Source organism: Chelmon rostratus, chromosome 1 (genome assembly GCF_017976325.1).
Source record: "Chelmon rostratus isolate fCheRos1 chromosome 1, fCheRos1.pri, whole genome shotgun sequence".
Taxonomy (NCBI): domain Eukaryota; kingdom Metazoa; phylum Chordata; class Actinopteri; order Chaetodontiformes; family Chaetodontidae; genus Chelmon; species Chelmon rostratus.
In genome coordinates this window covers 12,868,852-12,890,163 of record NC_055658.1, presented here as the reverse complement: position 1 = coordinate 12,890,163, position 21,312 = coordinate 12,868,852, and the positions used below count along the sequence as shown (strand labels likewise).

Sequence of the window (21,312 nt, the reverse complement as noted above, 5' to 3'; positions counted from 1 at the left end):
TTTGTCTCTACCTCACAAGGGCAGATCTGTATCTGACTAAAGCATAAAACACACAGACACAGCGGCACAGAGAAAGGTTGTGTGTTTCTCGTGAATGGAATTCCAGCCGCCTTGTTTCCGACTGATCTCAGCGATGAGGAGAATGTCAGAGTGCGACGACAGAGATAAGAACGGCACCTGGAGAATGCACTGGAGAGCACGTTTGTAATCTCCTGACGATATGCTGGATATGAGCAAACATGCAATACTGTTACAGAGCTTTCCACACGGCCCTGTTAATGGTAGACAGACAGGTAAGAAGATATGAGCATCAGCTGAATGTCTAAAATGTAAATACTCGTGTATTCTTGTCAAACTTGGACCAGGAAGTTGGGAAGACTGCAGATTAATCATTAAAATATTCTACATGCTGTATATCCGAGTTACTTTTGAGTGTGTGTGTGCCTGCAAGTGTGCATTTCAGGAGAGTAACGTGACACCCGGGTCTCGCGGGGGGACTGAATCTCTGACCCCATCTGATGCAGACTTCGAGACTCTCTAAAGGCCTCGCTGCTAATGGAACATGAATCCAGATGAATAGACGGTGGATGTGTACAGACAATAAGCCAATTAACCCCCCGCCTCCACCAACGTCGCCCCAAATGCTAGACAATCAGAGATGGCAAACCGAAGCGTGTGTAAAGAGGTGCATGACAGCAGTAGATATTACTGAATCTATGTAATTGGACCTTTCCACAAGAGACATCTTGACTCCTCATAGCAGGAAGCTATGAGAAGTCATACTGTGGCATGTCAAAATAACTTCACTGAAGAAAGGCTAATAATCCCACAGCGCTTTGAGCCGCGGATGGCTGAAGAAATGTTGACACAGACTCAAAAACACTGTTTTTCGCCTTGACTCATTCAAAATACCAGCTATCACATTATTTCACGGTCATCTCACGTGGCCCGCACGTCAGATACGTCGTATATTTTGCACGCACAGGTGCACATCGCACGAACGCACACAGCTGCACTCGCTCGCCTCAGTTGTGTGAAAGTGTTGTTGTTAATGATGTCTGCATTGTCTGTTCTGTGTTGTTGTTTCATATACACACTGCTTAGCCATAAAAAGTTGCTCACAAACAGACACTTTATCTGACAACGTCCATTTGTATCAAAATGAATTATCATCTGCGTCAAGTTGATTTCGCAGCTCTTGACTCACCATCAACAAAGTCCATCGAAGTCTTCAAAAAGCAAAATGTTTGGATGAGAAAAAGCGGAGAAACCTGAAATTAATTACACAGTGTGCAGATTTACAGCTTTCTGTGTTGTAACTGTCGTTTCCAAACTGTCAACAAATGCAGCTCAAATAATCTGACCCCACTGTAAACTGTGAGCTTGTTTTAGGCCGGCCTGCGAAAGCAGCACAGACACACACGCCTTCTCGCTCCCCTGCTTGCTTGTGTGTGTGTGTCTGTTGCATTGTAAACTGTATTTATTCTGAACGTAACTGGTTGATTTGGATTGATCTTCTAATATCCTTCAGTTTTGGCAAAGGTCATGTTTTTATCTCCTCTTCACATCAGGAGATTGGATACTAACTGTTCAATCCATCTTTCTTGTTACATGAACTCATTAACAATGCATCTGGAAAGCATATAACCATTAAGGTCTGGCAGCCGGGACAGCTCCACCCTCACAGACTCTAGCCGGCTTTAACTGCACTGCTGTAAAGAGCGCAGCGCATATCACAGAGCCTATAGACGCATCTCATTGTTTATCAGTTGCACATGTACGTCGGTACACATTTATTATTTCTAAACACTAATCGAGTACTAATACTATACTGTTGCATTGTTCATGTCTGTCCTTCATTTCCGCAAGGGTCTGTATGTATTGTACATTCCTCAGTCACAGCTCCATCTGTTTGTAGGAAGAATGGAGAGGCCCTCAGCATACCCCTGAGAGGTTTAAAGTATGCCGGCCTCCTGCAGTCTCCCAGCAAACACACGGAATACTCCAATCTGCTCTGGCAGGCCAGTTTTAATTCAGCCTGGGCCTCATGAGGAGGTGAACCAGCTGGACCCCAGCCAGGTAAATGGCTCAAACTAACAGCCAAGAGCCATCGGAAGACACCACCCTCAACCTCCTTTTGCCTTTGCCTCTCACTGCCTTCGGTCCGCTCTGCGACACTGTTCACGACGTGTTTGTGAAATGCAGCCTTGTATCCAGCGACAGGAGGGCATACAACCCTCGTCTTTGTGGGAGATATGACCACCAATGTGCCACCTTTACTCTGCAATTTCCTTCATTTCCCTAAGATGACTCATCCTTTTCCCTCGCCCTTCCCCCCCCCCCTTTAGTGCTTGAAGCGTCCACTGAGAACCATCGTTGGCAGTGTGGCCCTCCTGCAGGCTTCTGATTTACTGATTGATTTTAGCATTAACGACCAGCCCCTCCTCCCAACTCCCCCAAACACACAGAAGTGAACACCCACACATTTATTGTCGGGCCTCTCCTGTGGCTTTAAGATAAAGCAGTTACAAGCTGAGCCTGGAAGCTTCAGTCTTGATAATGCATGGATGCAGGCAGAGTACATTTGTGCGCATGGAAGTTGCTGTTGGCAGAATTTTCACTCCAACCTCATAGCAAAACAAATTTCTATTGCATGACTGGTATTATCTGAAGTTAAAAATGACAGAGTAGAAAATAATCTAATCTTAAAGAGGCTGAAATTGTTATTTTTATAATGACAGTGTATCAAATGACAAAGTGAAAACAATTGTTCTTGGCAGCAGCAGCCACTTTTCAGAGAAACACCTCAGAAAACACACTGTGTACTATCTGCTCAGCACCAAACAGCAGACAGACACAGTCAGTGATCACCTGGTGAACATAGTAGAGCGTTTTGCAGCTAAAGAGCCAGATATTTCCCTCAGGAACATGGGACTTAGATTCACCAGGTGTCCAGAAACACTCCAAATAAAATTGTAACGTTCCTCCTACCTCAGCTGGGTGTGTTAAATTTGCTGTATCAACTTAAAAATTAAGCTACATCAGTGTTGCGTTCATAACTTGTTTCTGCTGCCTCCAAGTGGCCAAATACATCATCAGTTATTGCAGGTTTAAAGTGACAGTGCAGAACCTTTAACATAGGTAAAAGCACAGTTATTCTCTTTCAATTGAAAAGTAAAGGTCCTAAGCAATAAAACAAACCATTGCTCAGCTCTATTTTCACTGGATTTTTGCAGCTACAATCTCACTTGTTCTAGTATGACCAGTTGCTTGTGGCTAATGTTCACAAACCTAAGACAGATGCTGTCTAACTGGCATTACTGAGCCAGTTTGCTGACTTTAGAACTATACTTGTTCTTCTGTTGCGCTACATTAGGCATTTTACCATTGTGTTGTCATTTATGGGTACAGCGATTGCTCTACTGCAAAGCAACAGAGGCTCACTTTAATGCAAAAATATGTGAGTTAATCCATAAGGCTCTCATTCTTCTCTCGTTTGGTGCATGTTCCAAAACATATACGCCAGCACTGTGTAGGGTAAGGCAGGAAAGCCATAATAAAGAACGTAGATCTGATAAATTTGAAATGAATGGGCAAAACTGAGCAAAGAAATGAAGAGTTAAACAAATAAGTATTCCTTGGAACAGTAAGCCCACTCTGCCATCTTTTTCAGTTCAAAACAATGATGGTTTCATTCCTGTCCATTGGGTCTTAGTGGAAAATAGCAACCATGTGCTAATAAAACATTAACCTGCTGCTTACTGAAGCATGACACACACAGCCTTGCCTAGTTACATGATATCAACACATTTCTCATGGTGACACTTCATCATTTTATCATCATATTAGAGAGGTACTTTTTTGTAGTGCCTGTAACAGGAGAGTATTTAAGAATAACTGTTTTACCCAGAGGCAAAAATACCATTTCAGTTCTTTCCAAAACCATCAAGACTCGAGGAACAATGAGTTTGCCAGGCGGATTTGAGTTTACCAAGTAACCTTACTGCAAGAAAGGACTGATTGTTGTAACTGCTGACACAACTACACTGAGCAACCACAGGGAGACACACCAGCTACTGTCAGGACTGAAGCAGGTACAGCGCCATAGCTGAAGCCATCCTGAAAACACTAATCAAAATTTGTGACTGTGACCTCGTGCCCTCTCTGCAGTGTCTTGAAGTCTCATTGTTAGAAAGAACCACAGAGGGGGCTGATGTTGAATAGCATGAAAGTTTATGACATGACGTCTGCGAGTACGAAAGTGGCTTAAAACCTGTGAAATTTTGCTTCAACATGCCAGAGAAAAAACAAAAGTGCTCTAGGACAGGTGATTATATACACAGTCAAGACTTCCCACATAGATGTCCCATACAACCAAGGGACAATATGACCAATAACACACATTATTCAGATAATGTTCATCTGCTTTAAAGGAAAAGCCAACTCCCTCCATGTTGTCTTTCTTCAAGAGGTAGACATACAGACAAAAAAGCTGGCAGGATTAAAAACAACAGAGGTGACACAGATCTGAACAACTATTCCACCTATGATGACCTTATATACAGTAGCTGACTGAGCGTAGGCTTTTTTCCAGTGAGTTAATGGGTTGCATCTGCAACTTCACAGAAAGGAAACTGTCTGCTTTGGCCTAATAAACCTGGCACTGCTACTACATGATAATCTTAAGGAGGCCGTGGGTGGGCGGATGGACACATCATAATCTTTTAGGCAGTGGACGAAATCTTCATTTAGGAAATGGCCAGAGTACTTTTTGGCAACCTGCTCTATCCTTCTCAGACAGAGGGAGACAGTGTGTGTATGTGTGTGTGTGAGAATGTGAGACAGATCACTGCATGGGGAGAGTTGGGGGGGGTGGATGGAGTCTTACAAGGAAAAGATCTGCTGAGGGCAAATTTCCATTCTGCCAAAGACTGAGAGGAAAAAAAAAAAAAAAACAAATGAAAAACTTCACCCTGCCCAACGGTTACATCACAATGACCCTCATAACATAGTTCTCCTGCAGGACTCTGTGCTGCATATTAGATCATACTCAAGACCGACGTCATCTACATTTCAGGGCAGCTCAAACAGAGCTAATGGGAAACAACACAGTGGTTGATATTTAACATTGCAAGTTTTAGCAGATTGCGTCAAATTCAGCCTGTATCCAACGGTCAGCATTCAGAAATCAGTCAGTGAACAGGTATGTGAAGGAAACTTAGAGCTACAAACACTGACCTATGAATAGCAACAAGTGGAAGAGTTCCCTCTAGTGGTGGACAAAATAAAGCCACCAACTCACAACAAAACTGGTCTTTAACCTGGGTTGTGAATCCTGCCAGAGGCCAAGTCACATTACAGGCCTCTGAAGAAGCTCACATGCTCGTCATCTAACATTTATTCTGGCTAAATAACTGTGTAATCCTTGTTTCAACTATTAAAGTCAACAAGCCACGGTTGCTTAACTCAAAGTGTTTATCAGACTGTGTATGAAGAGAGGCCAAGCTGCACAAGCCCAAAATTTGTCAGATGAGAGACATATCAAAACATTTGCCTTTGACATAAAAATGATCAAATTCAGATAACATATTGAACGTTTTTATAGCAATACAGAAGCGTTCAACACTACAATGCTTTTTTTTCCCCATTTTAACCAAAAATCTTCCACCTTCCAAACACAATACAACACAATAAGAGCCAGTCATGACTAAAGTAAACAAAGTGCTGCTACACTGTACAACGGTCATATATCATTCATAGAGTTTCACAGATGAAAAAAACACATGAAGGTTCTGAATTTGCTAGTTTCATTTCCAGCTTTGTTTAATGATGTCAACCACAAAAAAAAGCTAGAAAAGATCCTGTGAGTGCTACCCTGATTTCTTACCCTTCAAGAACTTTAAAGAAGGCGGCGAAGCTCTATGGTTGATAGAGCCTTCAGTCTAAAAAGTCCTGACCTTTGATCTTCTGCATGAGAAGCATTTGTTAGGTTGAAGTGCACACATTTGTGGAGCTAGCTCATTCCAGTGTGATGAAAATGCAGTCTTTCTTCCTTCTTTTAAAAGACTGATGTGCAGTTGGCCGTTGAGATTTACAAAAGTGAGAAGTTAAATGCCTCTTTTGATCTTGCTCTATTTTCTCTGATATCTCTGCAAGCAAACTCAGGATCAGTAACTGTAATCACAACTGAAAGGTGCCGGAGGTCTGTGACATTGCGTTGTAAATGAAAGTGTTGCTGAGGGGCACAAACTGGTGGCTGATGATCTTGATGACCTCCTGAGCAGCAGATCCTACAGGAACAAATTGAAAAAAATGAGAAATATGGATTTTATTAGCAGTAGCTGTAGGTGTTCTTGGGATATACTGTGTACTAGGACTTCAATCAAATTCTGAAGAGTGCTATGTTATTACCTCCCAAAAATGCAGCAACTACGTGTGGCTCTGCTGCACCATATCGACAGCTGAGGGTCATGACAAGGGTAAAAATGTTATTTGTCTTTAAGAATCAGTCCAATCAGTAAATCCAGCAGCGACCAGACTTACAACTCATGGATGTAATCATCTTTGATGTTGACATTGAGGCTGTACTCCTGCAGTAGGCTGTTCACACAGAGCTTCAGTTTGCTGATGTCATCCTCCACTTGGTAGTTATAAACTCCTGGTGAAGGCGCACAAGTGGCAAAAAAGAAAAGAAATGAGACTAATGAAATTTACTGGCATCAGGAGAAACTACCAACATATATAATTCTGCAGGGTAAAAACAGAATATGATGTGTACAGCAGAGTGTGAAAAAATTGCTTCTATGTGCGCTAGTATGGAAGATCTTGATACGCCTGCCAGTCCCTTTTGACATCATTGCAGGGTCACCCAAGATCTTTCAGGATGATGCACATATTAAAGTGGGACAGTGTTTAAAAATTAAATGTAGAAGTAGAAGAAATCTGTATAACCCTACCTGGGTAGCGGGAGTGCTGCTGATAGAAGCGATCAACAGCACGGAGCATGAGGTAGAAGACCATCTCACTATCTGGATTGTCCATGCATGAGGCTGAGGACACACAGCTATGGTTAATAGTGAATATGCTTTATGCTAATCAGAGAGTTGGCTCAATAAAAGAAATGAACAAGTTTAATCACAAAGAAAATTCATCTCCAACTTACTGATCTCATCTTTATTTACTGAATCCACACTATATTCTTCAGCCAAAGATCTGCAGCGCACCACCCTCAGAAAAGATGAATTCTTACCTAGACACCAACAAAAATGGCTATAGTTAGGAATAAACTTACTGCAAGTGCAGTAACAGAGCAGATTATGCTACACTTGCATGCAAGCTGAGCTCTCATACAGTGGCAGTGTTATAAATGTCAACAGAGGCCATGATCAGAGAAATCAGACAAGGCAACACTGCTGCATGACGGCAACACATGACAGACATGATGCTTTCAAGTGCTGCTGAATTAGTAGCAGAATTTAACTGATGATGAATTTATAGTGTCTGGTAGTTTCCAGTCACGCATTATACCAACATTTGTACATTCACATATGTCTAAAAAGATGCTCAGTGGGTATGTTTACATAAATTATTCACTAATTACCATGAATTATTAGATCAGGCAGTGTAATTAAAGATTCTAGTATTTGAATTAGAGACATTTTAACCAATTTTTAGGCGTTACATAATGAAACCCGAACTCTGTGTAAAGTTAATCAGGTATATGCACGGGTTACAACTGAATATGAAAATGTGAGGGCAAGGCTCGTTAATTACAGAATGGGTTACTTACAGAACAGTTTGATGTCCTTTTCAGAGATGCTCTCTGGTGGCTGGTGGAAAGTAAAAATAATTTAATCGGAAGTTCATTTTCAGTCAAATGCATTTTAAAGGGTCAGTGTGTAGGATTTAGTGGCATCCAGCGGTCCTCTAAGTCACACAGTTTCCACCCATATACTGAGAAATGCATGGCAAAATTATTAATAAGACTGATTTAAATGGTCACACTGAAGACACAAAGAGGGAAACTTCCAACTGAAATAACAACAGCCAATTTTGTTATAGGGCTAAACAGTTCATCACAAACTTAGCTTCCTGTGTTGGTTAAAGTTGTTTGGAAGCGGCCGTGTGATCTAGGAATGTATTTGTGATGCATGCATATCATTTACTCACTTACCTATCAAACATTTATTTTGAGCACACAAGAAATTGTATTATTTAATTAAGTCCTACATTTAAAAAGCACTCACAATTTTTTCAGACTTACCTAAAAACCCTTATTCAGTGAGTATATAGGTTTACAACATACCTTTCCAACAGACTGCAGTAGACATTCTACATGCTTAGAAACAGCTGCTGCATCCTGCATGGCCTTTTCCCTGTAACTGAAATAAAACAAATATATGAATGGCAACATGCCCATAAAAACCCACATTGTGAAATCATACACTATTAGAAAGAGAGATATAGAGCTGGATTTACTGCCGGATCAGAGAACCTTTCTAGTACTTTTCAGTTGTTCTCGTTTCCTTTATAAATGTATCCGAACAGCTTGCACCCATATATTCCACACTTACACATTTTGAAGGTTGATGAACTTCTGAGAATCCGCGATCATATCTGGGATGGTCCCCCGCACAGGTAGGCTTCCATTGCCTTCGTTGAGAACAAACTCCTTCAGAGCTCGCAGCATCACCCAGAAGGACAGACTCTGTTAAACACACACCAACAGAAAATATTCACCAGTTTGAAAAAGAAATAATCACAATAACCACTTCAATTATGAAACTATGTATTTTGAATATAAAGGACTTAGGGAAAAAAGGTCAAAACCTGTGATGTGATGTTATTACACTGCTCACTATTGAAGAGGTCTTCAACAGCATTAGGAATCTGCAGAAAAGAGATGTTACTAAAGTCTCACAAGACTGTGACAATATAGAAAACAGGCAGACTGGGGGGTTTAAAGAGTGATAAATGTTGTATTTGAGATCTGGCACCTTGGTTGGGTTCAAAGCAGTATTGACATTCTTAATAGCTTCCTCAAAATTTTCTTCATCCTCTGTGACACCATTCTCATTCTTCAGGATCCCTGAAGGATCACAAAGTAAGAAACAATCATGGGTAAGTTTGAGTTACACAGCAAAGCCACTGAACTTACAAGCAACTATATTGCAGGTGTTCACGGATACCTTCCCGAATAAACTTTCTGAAGGCCTCTTTTTCCTTGTAGTTTTTCGGTGGCTGATAGTTGTGCTACAACGACAACAGCAGAGTGACATTTTATTGTACAGCCACACTAACAAAAACACTCAAAAATAAATAGTGGTGGAGTATTTGTAACAGAGTAGGCCACAGAAAAGTACCGTACCTCACTGAGCCATTTCTCCAGGTATTTAGCAACAACGATAATCCACGGTGTGTGACTGTGATCCTACAGTTTAAATAAAGAGTGGAAAGAGTGCTATTAGTTGTGTAAAGCTTGGACAGCTTTAAACTGAAGAATGTGCATACACAAATGTGCTGACAAAGCACACACCTTCTTGTCCATGCTGTCAAGGTCGTAGGACTCAATGTGGTTCTTGAATTCAGCGAAAGGCTGGTCCAACCTCAGGTCCTCCAAGGCATTGTCTGGGTGAGATTCAATCACTGAAGAAAGAGGTGGTAAAAATTTATATTATTATTATATAAATTATATGTGTAAACTATGAGTCAATGTGAAATAACAATAGTACCAAGGAGTGTGGATACTGGCAGATATCAATTACCTCATGTAAATACAACAGAGGCTAATTTATGACATGTTATTCTGCACAGTACTATACTTGCGATTTCATGGGTTTGTGAACTCAATGCATTCCACATATATACATATAATACCAATTAAAAGTTAAAATGAAAAGTTATTATTTAATAAGAAATCTTTGGAATCAAAGTGAAATACTCAGGAACTGACCTGTATGTTCCTGCACCACTAGTCTCATGCAGCCAATCAGGCCATAGGTTTTACAGACGAGGAAAGGTACAGAGGCGCTCCACAGAACTGAGCCTAGCCTCAAACACGTGCTGTTGAATTTTAGAGAAAATCTGAAGTTAATTGAAAAGAAAAGAAAATGATAACAAATCAAGCCAATTTAAAAGCAGTTTCCACAAAAGATGCAAATGATTTTTTTAATAAAATTTAAAAGGTACAAATTTCTTTGCCAATGTCAAGAACTGAATAGCAGTATGTTTTGTAATCTATGACTGGATCAGAGGCAACAACCTCCACACATGAAAACACAGGGAAGGCTCTTGCCGAGTAGCACATGTATAACAATGTTCCTCATGCATAAGCAACTTGCCAGAGTGAGAAAGATTGCACCAAGGTCTGCACAAAGTTTGGATATTTCTTTGAAATGACTCTGAAAATTCTAGTACAGGTTCCTATTAGGGTTGTCTAAATAATTCATTAATTCTTATGAATCAATTCTAGAATAAAAGAACATGTCAAAAACTAACGAAGAATAATCGTGTTCTCTAATAGGCCCTGACCCCATACGTCACTGCACATACAACTACAATTTTCCACAGTAGCTTTGTAAACATGATGGAAGCAGATGACAAAATGGTGCTTGGCCCAGTGAATGGAAAATTTATATTTAAAAAACATCCAGAGGGAACTGTTAATAGGAGCACTGTTTTGTGCAGTTTCTTTAGTAAAGAATTCGTGGATGATTGGAGTATTATCAACGAGCCCTGGGAGTCAGACCTAGCACTGCCCCTGCTTGACTGAGGAACCAGTCCCATCAAGCCACTGTTGTGCTGGGATTCAGAGGCAGACTGAGTAAGATCCTTGAAATCATTTGACAACCCAATTTCGTACAGAAATTTCTCAATAACACTTCTTTTACAATAAAATGTGAGAGTAAAGAAGAACTGTATTTCATACCTTTCCGGCAACTGGACACCGATGACTATGGTAAACCTGTGGAAAAACTCTGGATTGTTGTCCAGAAGCTTGTCTGGACTCTGCAAGAGTAACAGAGAATATCAGAGGGACCAACTGTCAAGAGAGATGATGCTGACGAATACATTTACATGTTAACACAGCTTATGTTGCATTCACAGACCTTCTTTTATGTAATAAAATTGTAACATTTCTGACCTCTATAATAGTTGAAACTGTGGTAGCTCTTATGTTTTATTAACCTTGCATGATGTAAATATCGCCGTTGTTATATAATATTAAAGATTTGTGTGTTTTCAATTCCTACTGAAACATTATTACCATTGTGAAAAGATTTGTGGCAATACAAACCTCCTCGACAAAGTTTCCAGAGACGTCACTGTTAAGTTCTTGTAGCAGCTCGGTGGCAGCCTGTGCTCTGTTCTGCAACATAAAAACCAAGGTCAGGACTTTCTTCTTCCTAAAAATAATATTAAAAATGTTTGAATAACAAAGGAGGATGGATGCACAAGCAGGGAAATGGAAAAACATGTGTCTGTGTATTTATGAAAGAGAAATGCATATAAAACATGAATTCATTCATTTCCGCAAAGCGTACCTTTCCAATGCTGTTGCAGCTAAGGAAAAAGCTGAAAGACAAGATCAAGACATCGACCATGAGTACACAAGTCAAACGTCATTTTAAGCTTAGATCAACTCTCTAAACAACTTTAGACTTACTTGTTTCCAACATCTTCCCCAGAGGCTGTGTGTCCATCAACTATGGTGAATGCTCCAATACCTGACAAAGAGATCAGTTAATTCAGTCAGGATGATGCTTTCATGACCACCTACAACACTGTCACAAACACAGAGCCACAACTGTTTACCTGGAAGTACTAAGTTCTTCAGTATCTCTGTTCCAGTTGCTGTGGCGTTGATCAGACAAACATGCGCGTTCTCCAGCGCTTCCTGACCGTGGTCACCCCACAGCCTGAGAGCATGACATGGACATGTGTTGCCATCTAGTGATACAATTTATCCTCAACCCTCATACACAATAAGCCACTTTGCAAGAATGACTTAGCTAGTGTTGTGATTGCTTATTGACCGCCTTGTATTGTGACACTAGTTTAATCATCAGACGCAGTCAATAAAAATTATGCAAGGGCGGCGGCAGTCAGTGCTTAGACAAGCCGGCAACTTTGACGGGAAAGCCAACGCCAAACAGAAAAACAGGGCAACCCATCCCATTAACCTTACAGCTAACGTGATAGCTTACCGATGCGCTTTTTAAATACAACGTACATAGCAAGCTAACGCTAGCTACCGTTAGCACTCCTGCCCCACCAGTGTTTCTGCTGTGCCCTTTCCAATAGAATAAGCAAAACATTTAGCTAAATTAATATTAGTTTTTTTGCGAACTCTCCGGTATAGTTTAAAGCTACCTGAGTTGCCTGTCGTATTTCTGCTCTTTTGAGGATTTGGTGGCTGCCATGGTTATCTTCCGAATGAGTGACGTCTACAGACGCATTTTTACGTCCTCACCCACAGATTCGACACAGACATGGCGGCAGGGAAATTCAGTTGCGCACTTTCGACACACAAACTCACCGCGTTTACCATACATGGTGACTTGAACTGGCATAAGGTACTGTTAAATTATGATATAAATACTGTGTTAGTAGCACAGCTTTACTGTGCACTGATTGTACACAGTAAAACGTGTTAGAGGCAGTGGCGTGCAGACTCCCTGAGGGACAGGGGCAACAACAAAGACGGGGCATTTTACCCAGGTGGCGATCTGAAACTGACAAGTGGGAACTGTATGGACACAGAAATTACTCTTACAAATGTAGACTTCTATGTAGCTAATGTAATGGGCTAAATATAATAATAATTGCACCATTTGCACCACATAAGGGTCACATTGTAGCCTATTTCCATGTAGTATTATTTACATAATTGATTAATCTGGAGATGATTTTCTGAATCAATCGAATAATCCACTCTCTAATAAAATCTCAGAAAACAGTGAAACATTTCCTCAAGACAAAGATGTCATCAAATTGCTCATTTTATCTCAATGACACCTCAAAACGTAAAAATACTAGTTAGACATTCTGTTTTTGTCCGACACAATAAAACAACAAAGTAATGCAAATGCATCTCTTCAGTGTTTGTATCTGCAGAATGAACCCGAAAAACATTATTAAGACGTACAAACTGTATGATCTTCAAAGAGTATGGACTGTTTTTAATCCGCGTTGTATTTTGTCTGTTTTGTCTAATTAGCAGGGGATGGCACCCATCATGAAACACTGATCATTATAGTCTAAAATAGCATTCATTGTCATTTCGGTTTAAAAAAAATAAAAACACATTTGTAGGCTGATACAGTCGCATATCTTACTGAAATCACGAAATTCGAAGAGGGCTGACCTGATGCAGCTGACATTAGATAAGATTAGCTTTAAAACCTCAGACAGGTGGACAGGAGGCGTGTGTGTGTGTCAGGAGGGGGGGCGTGAAGGGGCGTGTCAAGAAAGGCATAATTTCCCTTCCCCTTCGACCACCGCATAAATTTCATCAATAGCTGCACCGGCTGATGTCCGTGTCCGTCCTGCACGTGCGCGCCGGAGAGCAGGAGTCAGATCCCGACAGCCCGATCAGCCGCGGATCCTCTAACAGGGACAATGACAGGGAATCACTGGGGATATGGAAAAGAGGACGGTAAGGTCTCACAGCATCCAGGCTGAGTCTTTACCGCTTTCCAGTCCACACTGGAGACAATTAACCCTCTATGCTGCAATAAATGTTCAGGCTTATTTCGGGTTGCTGGGAATGTGCGTGTTTCACCCACTTCTGGGGCAATAACGCAGAGGAGCAACGCTGTTAATGCGAGATTAGCCACATGCTTAAAGGGATGACTGCTGTCACCTTAACCTGACTTTCCACTGGATTTGTCCTGGAGTCGTGAGTGAGAAACATTGCATTGCATCGGTGTCATGGATAAAATACTGTATGTTTGCAAGTTGCTCTTTTACTGTGCTACAGTGTTTAGTGTGGATGAGACAATCTGGAATGAATCATGCTGATTTTTTCCAGCTATTAGTTGTTGCTTGGGGAAACAGACCTTTGTCAGTTAGTTTCTAGCATTTCTAACTAAATTAACTTTGTTAAATTAAAAACTAAAGCTTTATTCTGTTGCTATGCTTTAGAAAGTATTTTTCTTTGCAGGTGACTCAATTAAAACATTTTCTTATTTAAGGCACATTTGAGCATCATTCCATCAGTCAGAGCTGAAGGTTTAAGTGCAGTATTGGTTGTATTGAAGCCTTGAAAACATGATCTGTTTGTGTAATGTTCTTCTATCATAAGGTCCTTCTATATGGCACAAAAACTACCCCATCGCCCAGGGGAACCGGCAGTCTCCCATTGACATCCCTCTTCAGGCTTCACATGACCCCAACCTCGGCCCGATTGTACTAAACTACGATCAGTGCACCTCCATCAACATCTCCAACAACGGGCACTCTGTAGTTGTGGAGTTTGATGATTCGGATGACCGTTCAGGTGAGGGAAATGTCCTCATGTGCGTTTACTTGTAAATTCAGCTGTGATTTCTTCACTGCTCAAGCTGTGTCTTGGCAGGGACTATGAGCACTGATATGACATGACCTTTGACTCTATGAAACGATTGTTGACAGCTTTGACAGGTCACAGTCGAGGGATAGTCGTGGCTCTAATGTCTGTTTGTCGGCCACATGCAGTGGAAATCTGTGCTAAAAGTTGTCTTTTAGTAAACATACACTTGAAAGGTGGGATTACCTTGATTTTTAGAAAGTGCAAACCATGCGTATGGCTGACCATAATCAAGGGTTACAAATGAACCTCTGATTATGCTGCAGGGAAGTGCAGCCAGCAGTTAACTGTATGAGTATCTGTCTGCTGGACAAGAGATGTAATAACCTCAGGTGATCTCAGTGGTTATTATGACCCCATTTGCTTTTATCACTGGGTGGATCCGTGTTAACCACCCTGTCTTTACTGTGAATGATAAGCTCAGAGATGTGGGACTGTTTGGCTCAGACAGTTTCCACAGAGCATGCAAGTAGCTAACACTGAGAATAATCAATGAAAGAGGAGACTTGTAGGAAAACGAATGCACTTCTTCAGCATTTCTCTGAAGTTCAAAGCACATGAACCTGCCATGTGTGGCTTGGGTCCGCGTGAGCACATGCATATATTCACACACGACAGCATCCTGTGCTACTGTTGTTTTGGTAAGAAAAGGATGATGAAATGAAAATAGGTTTCTATTAAGACCAAGGCACACTATTCACATAATTAAAATAACACAATAAAAAATGATATCAAAGATCTGGTTCCAGCTGTCAGAATAACAAACATGACAGTTATTTTAATTTAATTGTAATTAATTAATGTGTTTATTTCCTCTTGGAGCCATTGTTAGCATTACCAAAAGTCAGGATCATCACCTTTTACAGACGTGATTCATCAGTTATTTCTAATTGGCTACCTACTAATCACCTCACTGCGTGTCTGGAAAGAGTTCATCATACCTGTTACTGTCATATTTTTGTAGTTGACAGGTTTTCTTTCAGGAGATCACATTGTTCTTGTTGTTTTGTTACATCTTTATTGTAAGAAGGACAAGATAAGTGCTTTGCTCTCTTTGCTGTTCATGCCCAGCTAAGCTGACCTGGACTGGAGTGACCCGTTTATCAGAAGGATGTCAGCAGCATCACAATGAATAACAGTCAGTTGAGACTAGCGTCCATTCCCGGCGGTGCAAGCCATAGGCTCTGAAAACAGTACCATCCTGAAGAAGGGTTTAATGGCATTATGACATGCATTTAAGTTTCTATTAATCCTTGTTGGTTGATGGACCTGAGTGGAAAGCTAAACCAACCTAAAAGTAGCTTTAACGTTGCTTTGTTTAGCATAGGATTGGCTATTTGTGTCTCAAACCTAGGCTTGCGCCACAGGGCTCTAATGAGAGATTTGTTGGTAAAGCAGGCTGGTTGCCCGTTACTGCTCACGTCTCAGCTTTGAGTGAGAAATTTAATAAAGTCTGTTGGGTGTTACCAGGTTGACTCATCCCTGTGGTGTGTGTGACCAAGCTGTTTGGATGATGCTGCCCACGGGATGCTCTGTGCAGAGTTGTACTGGAAAGTAGTTTGTCTACACACCCTGTCAATGTGTGTGTATTTTATTTATTTTTTATTTGTGAAAATGTGATCTCCTCTCATCCTCTACAGTGATTCGGGGAGGCCCTCTTGACAACCCCTACAGACTGAAACAATTTCACTTCCACTGGGGCGGAAAGGGCTGCGTCGGCTCCGAGCACACTGTTGCAGGGAAAGGCTATGCATCCGAGGTCAGTGATTGGGATCTGAAGACGTCACTGTATCTGCGTCTAATTACCAAAACACAGAATAATACATATTTGGCTGTGTGTGTGAGGTAGATATATGATAGGATATGTGAGGTAACGCATTTTGCTATGAAATAAAATCAAAACACAGCTTTAAAGCTAAAATCAAATCATCAAATTTATGAACATGCCAATAACATGAATTCATTCCTGTTTTCCTGACTTTGAAAAGATGATATTCTTTATATGGCTGAGAGCAGGATGTAGATTTACTCATATTGAAAATATCGGCACAGGAATATGTCATCAGTACACAGGCCTGACTACAATGTTGTATACATGAGTTAGCTTCATTTATTTAACTATAAAAGACAGTTTTTATTCCCAGTCTGATCTTTCTCTCCTCATATTTCCTCTAGCTTCATCTAGTACACTGGAACGCTGTCAAGTACAAGACATTTGGGGAGGCGGCGACTGCTCCCGACGGCCTCGCTGTCCTCGGCATCTTTTTGGAAGTAGGATGTTTCTCATAAGTGCAATCCCATTTCCTGTCCCCGTGCCCCCTTTCCTCTCCATTTTGTATTAATGTAACAGTTTTGCAGTTGGTTTTAGGTTTGCATTAAGTCACAGTAACAAAGGCAGAATGATGTGTTTTAGTCACATTCTGAAATTTCATCTCGTCTTGTTTTGCAGCATTTTTGTGTACATACAGTTACATGTACAGTTTATGCATAACATGGTAATCAGACTGAATCAGCATTTTGTTTATCTTTCTAATTTGACTTTCACCAAAAAAAACCTAAGCTGTGGGAAGCTGTAAGAGAAGCTTGTGGTAAAAGCACAAAGCTGTGTACGTGACATCAGTCATGTGTAGCGGAGAGCTTAATGCTTCGAACTGTTACAACACTGAGTAGAAACGTGACATTTTATCATTAAAATCCTTTGTTTATGATCAATACTCAGATATTTACAGTAATTCCTCCCTTCACCAGTGTTGTGCTGCTGTAACTGCAACTACTACTGTAAATGCTTTTGATGCGTGCCAGCTTCAACGACGGTGATATTTTCACAAATCAAATTAAAAACCAGTCTTGTGTGTTACTGAAGACAGGTGACGACCACAGATGGCTCCACATGATAACAGACGCTCTGTACATGGTGAAGTTTAAGGTGAGTATTAACTTTTGTTACATGGAACATCTCTGTGGTTTGTAACCTGCTCTCGGTATTACTGCAGCTCTATAAAAGCTGTTGTCTTTGTGTTTCCGTTCCAGGCTAGTGTCACAGATTTCAAACGCTTCAACCCCAAGTGCCTCCTACCCAGCAGCCTCCACTACTGGACCTACCTGGGATCACTGACCACACCCCCCCTACACGAGAGCGTCACCTGGATCGTCCTAAAGGATCCAATCGTGGTGTCGGAAAAGCAGGTGTGTGCTGCAAACATGTTAATTTCGACCGCAATTCATGCCAGACTCCTAACATGTTCAACACTGTACACACTTTTTGAAGCTTCAGTACATCTTGAAGCATTGAGGATTGTTGTTTTTCTGTCCTGAAAGCTCAAAAACACTAGGATCTTTATTAATAATGTGATTGATGGCTAAGAGAAACATCTTTTCAACTTTATGATGTTTCGATTTCTTCCAGAAGTTATCTAAAACATAATAATTTCATATTTTATCATTGCTGAGAAAAAAATGGGAGAGGTCTGGTTTCTTTTGTCGCTTAACAATTCTTTTCTCCCTCAGTACTGCTGTGCAACATTTACAGTAAAGCAGATTATACAGCGCCAGAAAGACTGACCTGCAGTAGATATTTATCCCTGCAAACACACCATTAACCCCAATCCAGGTACCAGTGGGTAACACCTCTGGCACAAGATCTGTATTTTCCTTGACTACAACCAAATCTACCATCACTGCTTAAAAAGAGGCAATTAAAGTAACAAGCATGCAAGCCAAACATCTCTCGTATCAATAAATTGTGGCAGTGATAGGATTTTAAAAAAATGACGTGTATGTGATCTTTTCTCTAAATGTGCAGTTTGTAACGTCCGTGTTTCCTGGCCTGCATGATTTTAGGCTATTTTCCGCTTAGCTCCAAGGATCCACTGCCTCCTTTTGTTGTCAAACCAGCGTTCAGCATCACTGGATCAGTGTGCCAAGCTTGGGTAGTTGTGGGGGTGGGTGGTGCTGGGGTTTACTTCTGTGCTGTAGCATGTGGAAATATACTGTTTGGCCTAAGTATGTCGCTATATTTGGAGGCCAGAGGGGTGAGCATCATTCATGGGTTTTTAGGGTTGACTTGTTTTTATCCACCCCTCTTAGGACTGAATTTAATCAGAAAGTTTAGGTCTGATGACCCCAGGTTGTTGACAAGTTAAGCTGACTAACTGGATGTCTGCAGCACATGCCTTCCAGGTCCCCCTGTGAGCCGGCCCTCTGGCGACTGCTGCCAGCCCCTGGATTATACGCTTACATGTTCGTTGTTCGTCTTTTCCTGTCCACTTCCCCATTTTTATCTCCAGGACTGTACATGAGGAATCAGCGGCACCTCGGGTGTAGTCATGAGCGATCTGCCTGCAAAACCCATCTGTGTAGCATAGTGAGGTGTAAGTTGGGCCCCACAACCTATGACTCCAGGCCTCAAGCCTTTGATCCCCTCCAGCTGATTATCCTGATGGATGGATGACTGGATGGTTTCAGGGCTTTAATTGAAAAATGCTTGCATGGAGACCCAGCGGGTGAAAAGCCCTTATATAACAGGGTATTATTTTGTTTTTCATTTCCCCTCATAATGGTAGACATTAGGGGTAAAGACCAAAAAGAAGGTGGAACATGTGGGTAGTTCTTAAGGTGTGGTAATATTCAAGTCTTTTCACATCAACAAATGCATCAATTAAAGGAACATAACAACAATGAACAGATGCTACTAAACGTATTGTCTGCATAGCCAAAGCCTGATGCAGCGTATTCATCTGTGCGACAGTCCAAAAGCTATTAAATACACATCAGTGAGTCGCACATTTGCACTGGAAGATGTGTTTCTTCATGACAACCAGTATATGCACTGTAATTTGTCCTGAGTCGATCCTACTTACACCTCTCGCTGCCATAAATACTCACAAGAGCAACAGAACTGCTGCTGAAAATAGTCTGCAAGAAAAGCACTATTGTACTCCTGTTTGAGAAATATTTGTTAATAAATAAATAAATACAGTGCCCAGTTACTTAAGGAAGTACTTTTTGGCATGAAAGCATACATTTGTTATCTGTTTCTTTAATGAAATTCATGTGAACGAATGGACTTGGGTTAGGAAATCAAGAAAGTATTCACAAACTCACTGATAAATTGTTGGTTTTGGTCTTTAATGGGTTTTTGTTGACAATAACATACAGAATATCACCAGATTTATCCATTAATGTGCTTATAGCATCTATTGTGAAGCAAAGGTTGTGCACAGAATCTGTTTAACAGAAAAAAATTCTGCTTCTTTGCAAAAGTATTAAAGGGAAATTGTGTCTTTTTGTCTCTCTCTCAATGCAGCTGGGCAAGTTTAGAATGCTTCTGTTCACTGGAGAGGAAGAGGATCAGAGGATACGCATGGAAAACAACTTCAGGCCTCCACAGCCTCTCAACGGCAGGAAAGTACGCTCCTCCAATTAACGTGACCTCAAGAGATCCGAGGTCATAGATAGCCGAGGCTCTTTTAGACAACAGTGAATGCATTAATTTAAGTGTACTTTTTACCTCATGACAGTAAGTCCTGAGGATAGACAGAAGTTCAAGGAGTCATTCTCATCACTGCCAGCACGTTGAGATATGCATGCCTCCCTCTACTGGTCAGAAGCTGCAGTGGCAGAGGGAGGAAGCAGTTTTTTTGAATGATTTAGGGAAAAATAAAAGTAGATATTATTATTATTATTATTCGCTCTTATCAAGTTTATATTTGACTACTATGCGCTGTTTGGTGATATTGGCTATTTGTTAATGAAGATTCAAAGGTTGGATGTGTACCTCCACAGCTGTTCAAGGAAAACAAGTGTTGCTGAGGCAACAAGGTGCTACATCAACTAGCAACAAGCTCTTGTAAGGTGCTATTATATGTACAGGAACTGGTAAATCTGCATACCAGTGCAGTCTGTTGCTGTTTGCAGACTGGTATTGCACCACTCTGCCGTCTGCAGGTTCCTCTGGCTCCTTACTGATCCTGATTGATCCCACGTTGATCTGACCTATTGCTGGTGGATTCGCTGTCCTTGTGGCCATAGATCCCTTCCAGTCCAACAATCCCAACTGGAGGTGGGATTGGATTAGTGCTGTGCTTGCTTAAACTGCTCTGTATGGGCATGACAGAGGGAATAAAAGTCTCAAGTCCTTTAAAACCTCAAGACACCGAGATATTCACCCAGAGAAGGGCGACTTATTGTTTTTGAACTCCAGATTTAACAAAATTTGGGATTAAATCGGTATTAAACTCCAGCAGCCCTAACAAGGACCAGGTGAATTCAATATTTCGCTCAAACTCTGAACTTTTTATGATCCTCCATTCTAAGATCAGGCTACATCCTGCCTGACATGTCACATTTCCCGATCCAGTGTTTCTACTATGCAGAAGGTAATGCACATTGTTGAAAAACGGCACTTGTTAACTGTCCAGTCCAGAAAAACAGTCCAGTATATAAATGCCTGACTGAGGTGTTTCACTTGGGTGACTTATGGCAGCTTTGTGTAATGCTGGTCTTTATTTAGACGGACTTGGATTTTACCAATTCAGAGGAATTCACTTATTTTGTTCCCGCATAACAGAACGTATACAGGAAGAATGGCACCGCAGTTATGATTGTTTTGTGTTGTTGATGTGAAAGAACATTAAAATGTAACTTATGGGTGGTTTGAATATTTTTGTAATGCATTCAAAATCCTGCAATGTTTGCTGAATGAAATAAAATTCTATTCAAAGTCTTTGTTTTACAGTCTTTTG

The 21,312-nt window shown here is 40.9% G+C and overlaps 2 protein-coding genes across 2 annotated transcripts; one reads left to right on the top strand and one right to left on the bottom strand.

Annotated features, from left to right (window-relative positions):
• Nucleotides 1–4,963: 4,963 nt before the first annotated feature.
• nae1 (nedd8 activating enzyme E1 subunit 1) lies at nucleotides 4,964–12,444 on the bottom strand. Its single transcript, XM_041933868.1, has 20 exons — nucleotides 12,373–12,444; nucleotides 11,815–11,918; nucleotides 11,666–11,726; nucleotides 11,544–11,574; nucleotides 11,297–11,368; nucleotides 10,928–11,007; nucleotides 9,953–10,062; nucleotides 9,536–9,645; nucleotides 9,368–9,430; nucleotides 9,189–9,252; nucleotides 8,997–9,088; nucleotides 8,830–8,889; nucleotides 8,574–8,707; nucleotides 8,306–8,381; nucleotides 7,790–7,829; nucleotides 7,163–7,249; nucleotides 6,957–7,049; nucleotides 6,544–6,658; nucleotides 6,412–6,461; nucleotides 4,964–6,290 (listed from the first exon to the last, which is right to left on the bottom strand). The coding sequence occupies exons 1-20, from the start codon at nucleotides 12,420–12,422 to the stop codon at nucleotides 6,181–6,183; spliced, it is 1,602 nt and encodes a 533-aa protein (XP_041789802.1). The 5' UTR covers nucleotides 12,423–12,444; the 3' UTR covers nucleotides 4,964–6,180.
• Nucleotides 12,445–13,620: 1,176 nt separating this feature from the next.
• On the top strand, nucleotides 13,621–19,994 carry ca7 (carbonic anhydrase VII). Its single transcript, XM_041934318.1, has 7 exons — nucleotides 13,621–13,657; nucleotides 14,306–14,500; nucleotides 16,210–16,328; nucleotides 16,745–16,840; nucleotides 17,433–17,495; nucleotides 17,600–17,755; nucleotides 19,875–19,994. The coding sequence occupies exons 1-7, from the start codon at nucleotides 13,621–13,623 to the stop codon at nucleotides 19,992–19,994; spliced, it is 786 nt and encodes a 261-aa protein (XP_041790252.1).
• The last annotated feature ends 1,318 nt before the right edge of the window (nucleotides 19,995–21,312 follow it).

Bases quoted from the DNA above. Each gene is read 5' to 3' on its own strand.
- nae1 (XM_041933868.1), bottom strand. From the start codon at position 12,422: ATGGCAGCCACCAAATCCTCAAAAGAGCAGAAATACGACAGGCAACTC. The intron at 11,008-11,296 runs GTTTGTATTGCC...TTACTCTTGCAG, and splicing joins CTGGAAACTTTGTCGAGGAG to AGTCCAGACAAGCTTCTGGA. The intron at 7,050-7,162 runs GTAAGTTGGAGA...GTGTGTCCTCAG, and splicing joins AGTAAATAAAGATGAGATCA to CCTCATGCATGGACAATCCA.
- ca7 (XM_041934318.1), top strand. From the start codon at position 13,621: ATGACAGGGAATCACTGGGGATATGGAAAAGAGGACG. The intron at 16,329-16,744 runs GTCAGTGATTGG...TATTTCCTCTAG, and splicing joins GGAAAGGCTATGCATCCGAG to CTTCATCTAGTACACTGGAA. The intron at 17,496-17,599 runs GTGAGTATTAAC...TTTCCGTTCCAG, and splicing joins TGTACATGGTGAAGTTTAAG to GCTAGTGTCACAGATTTCAA.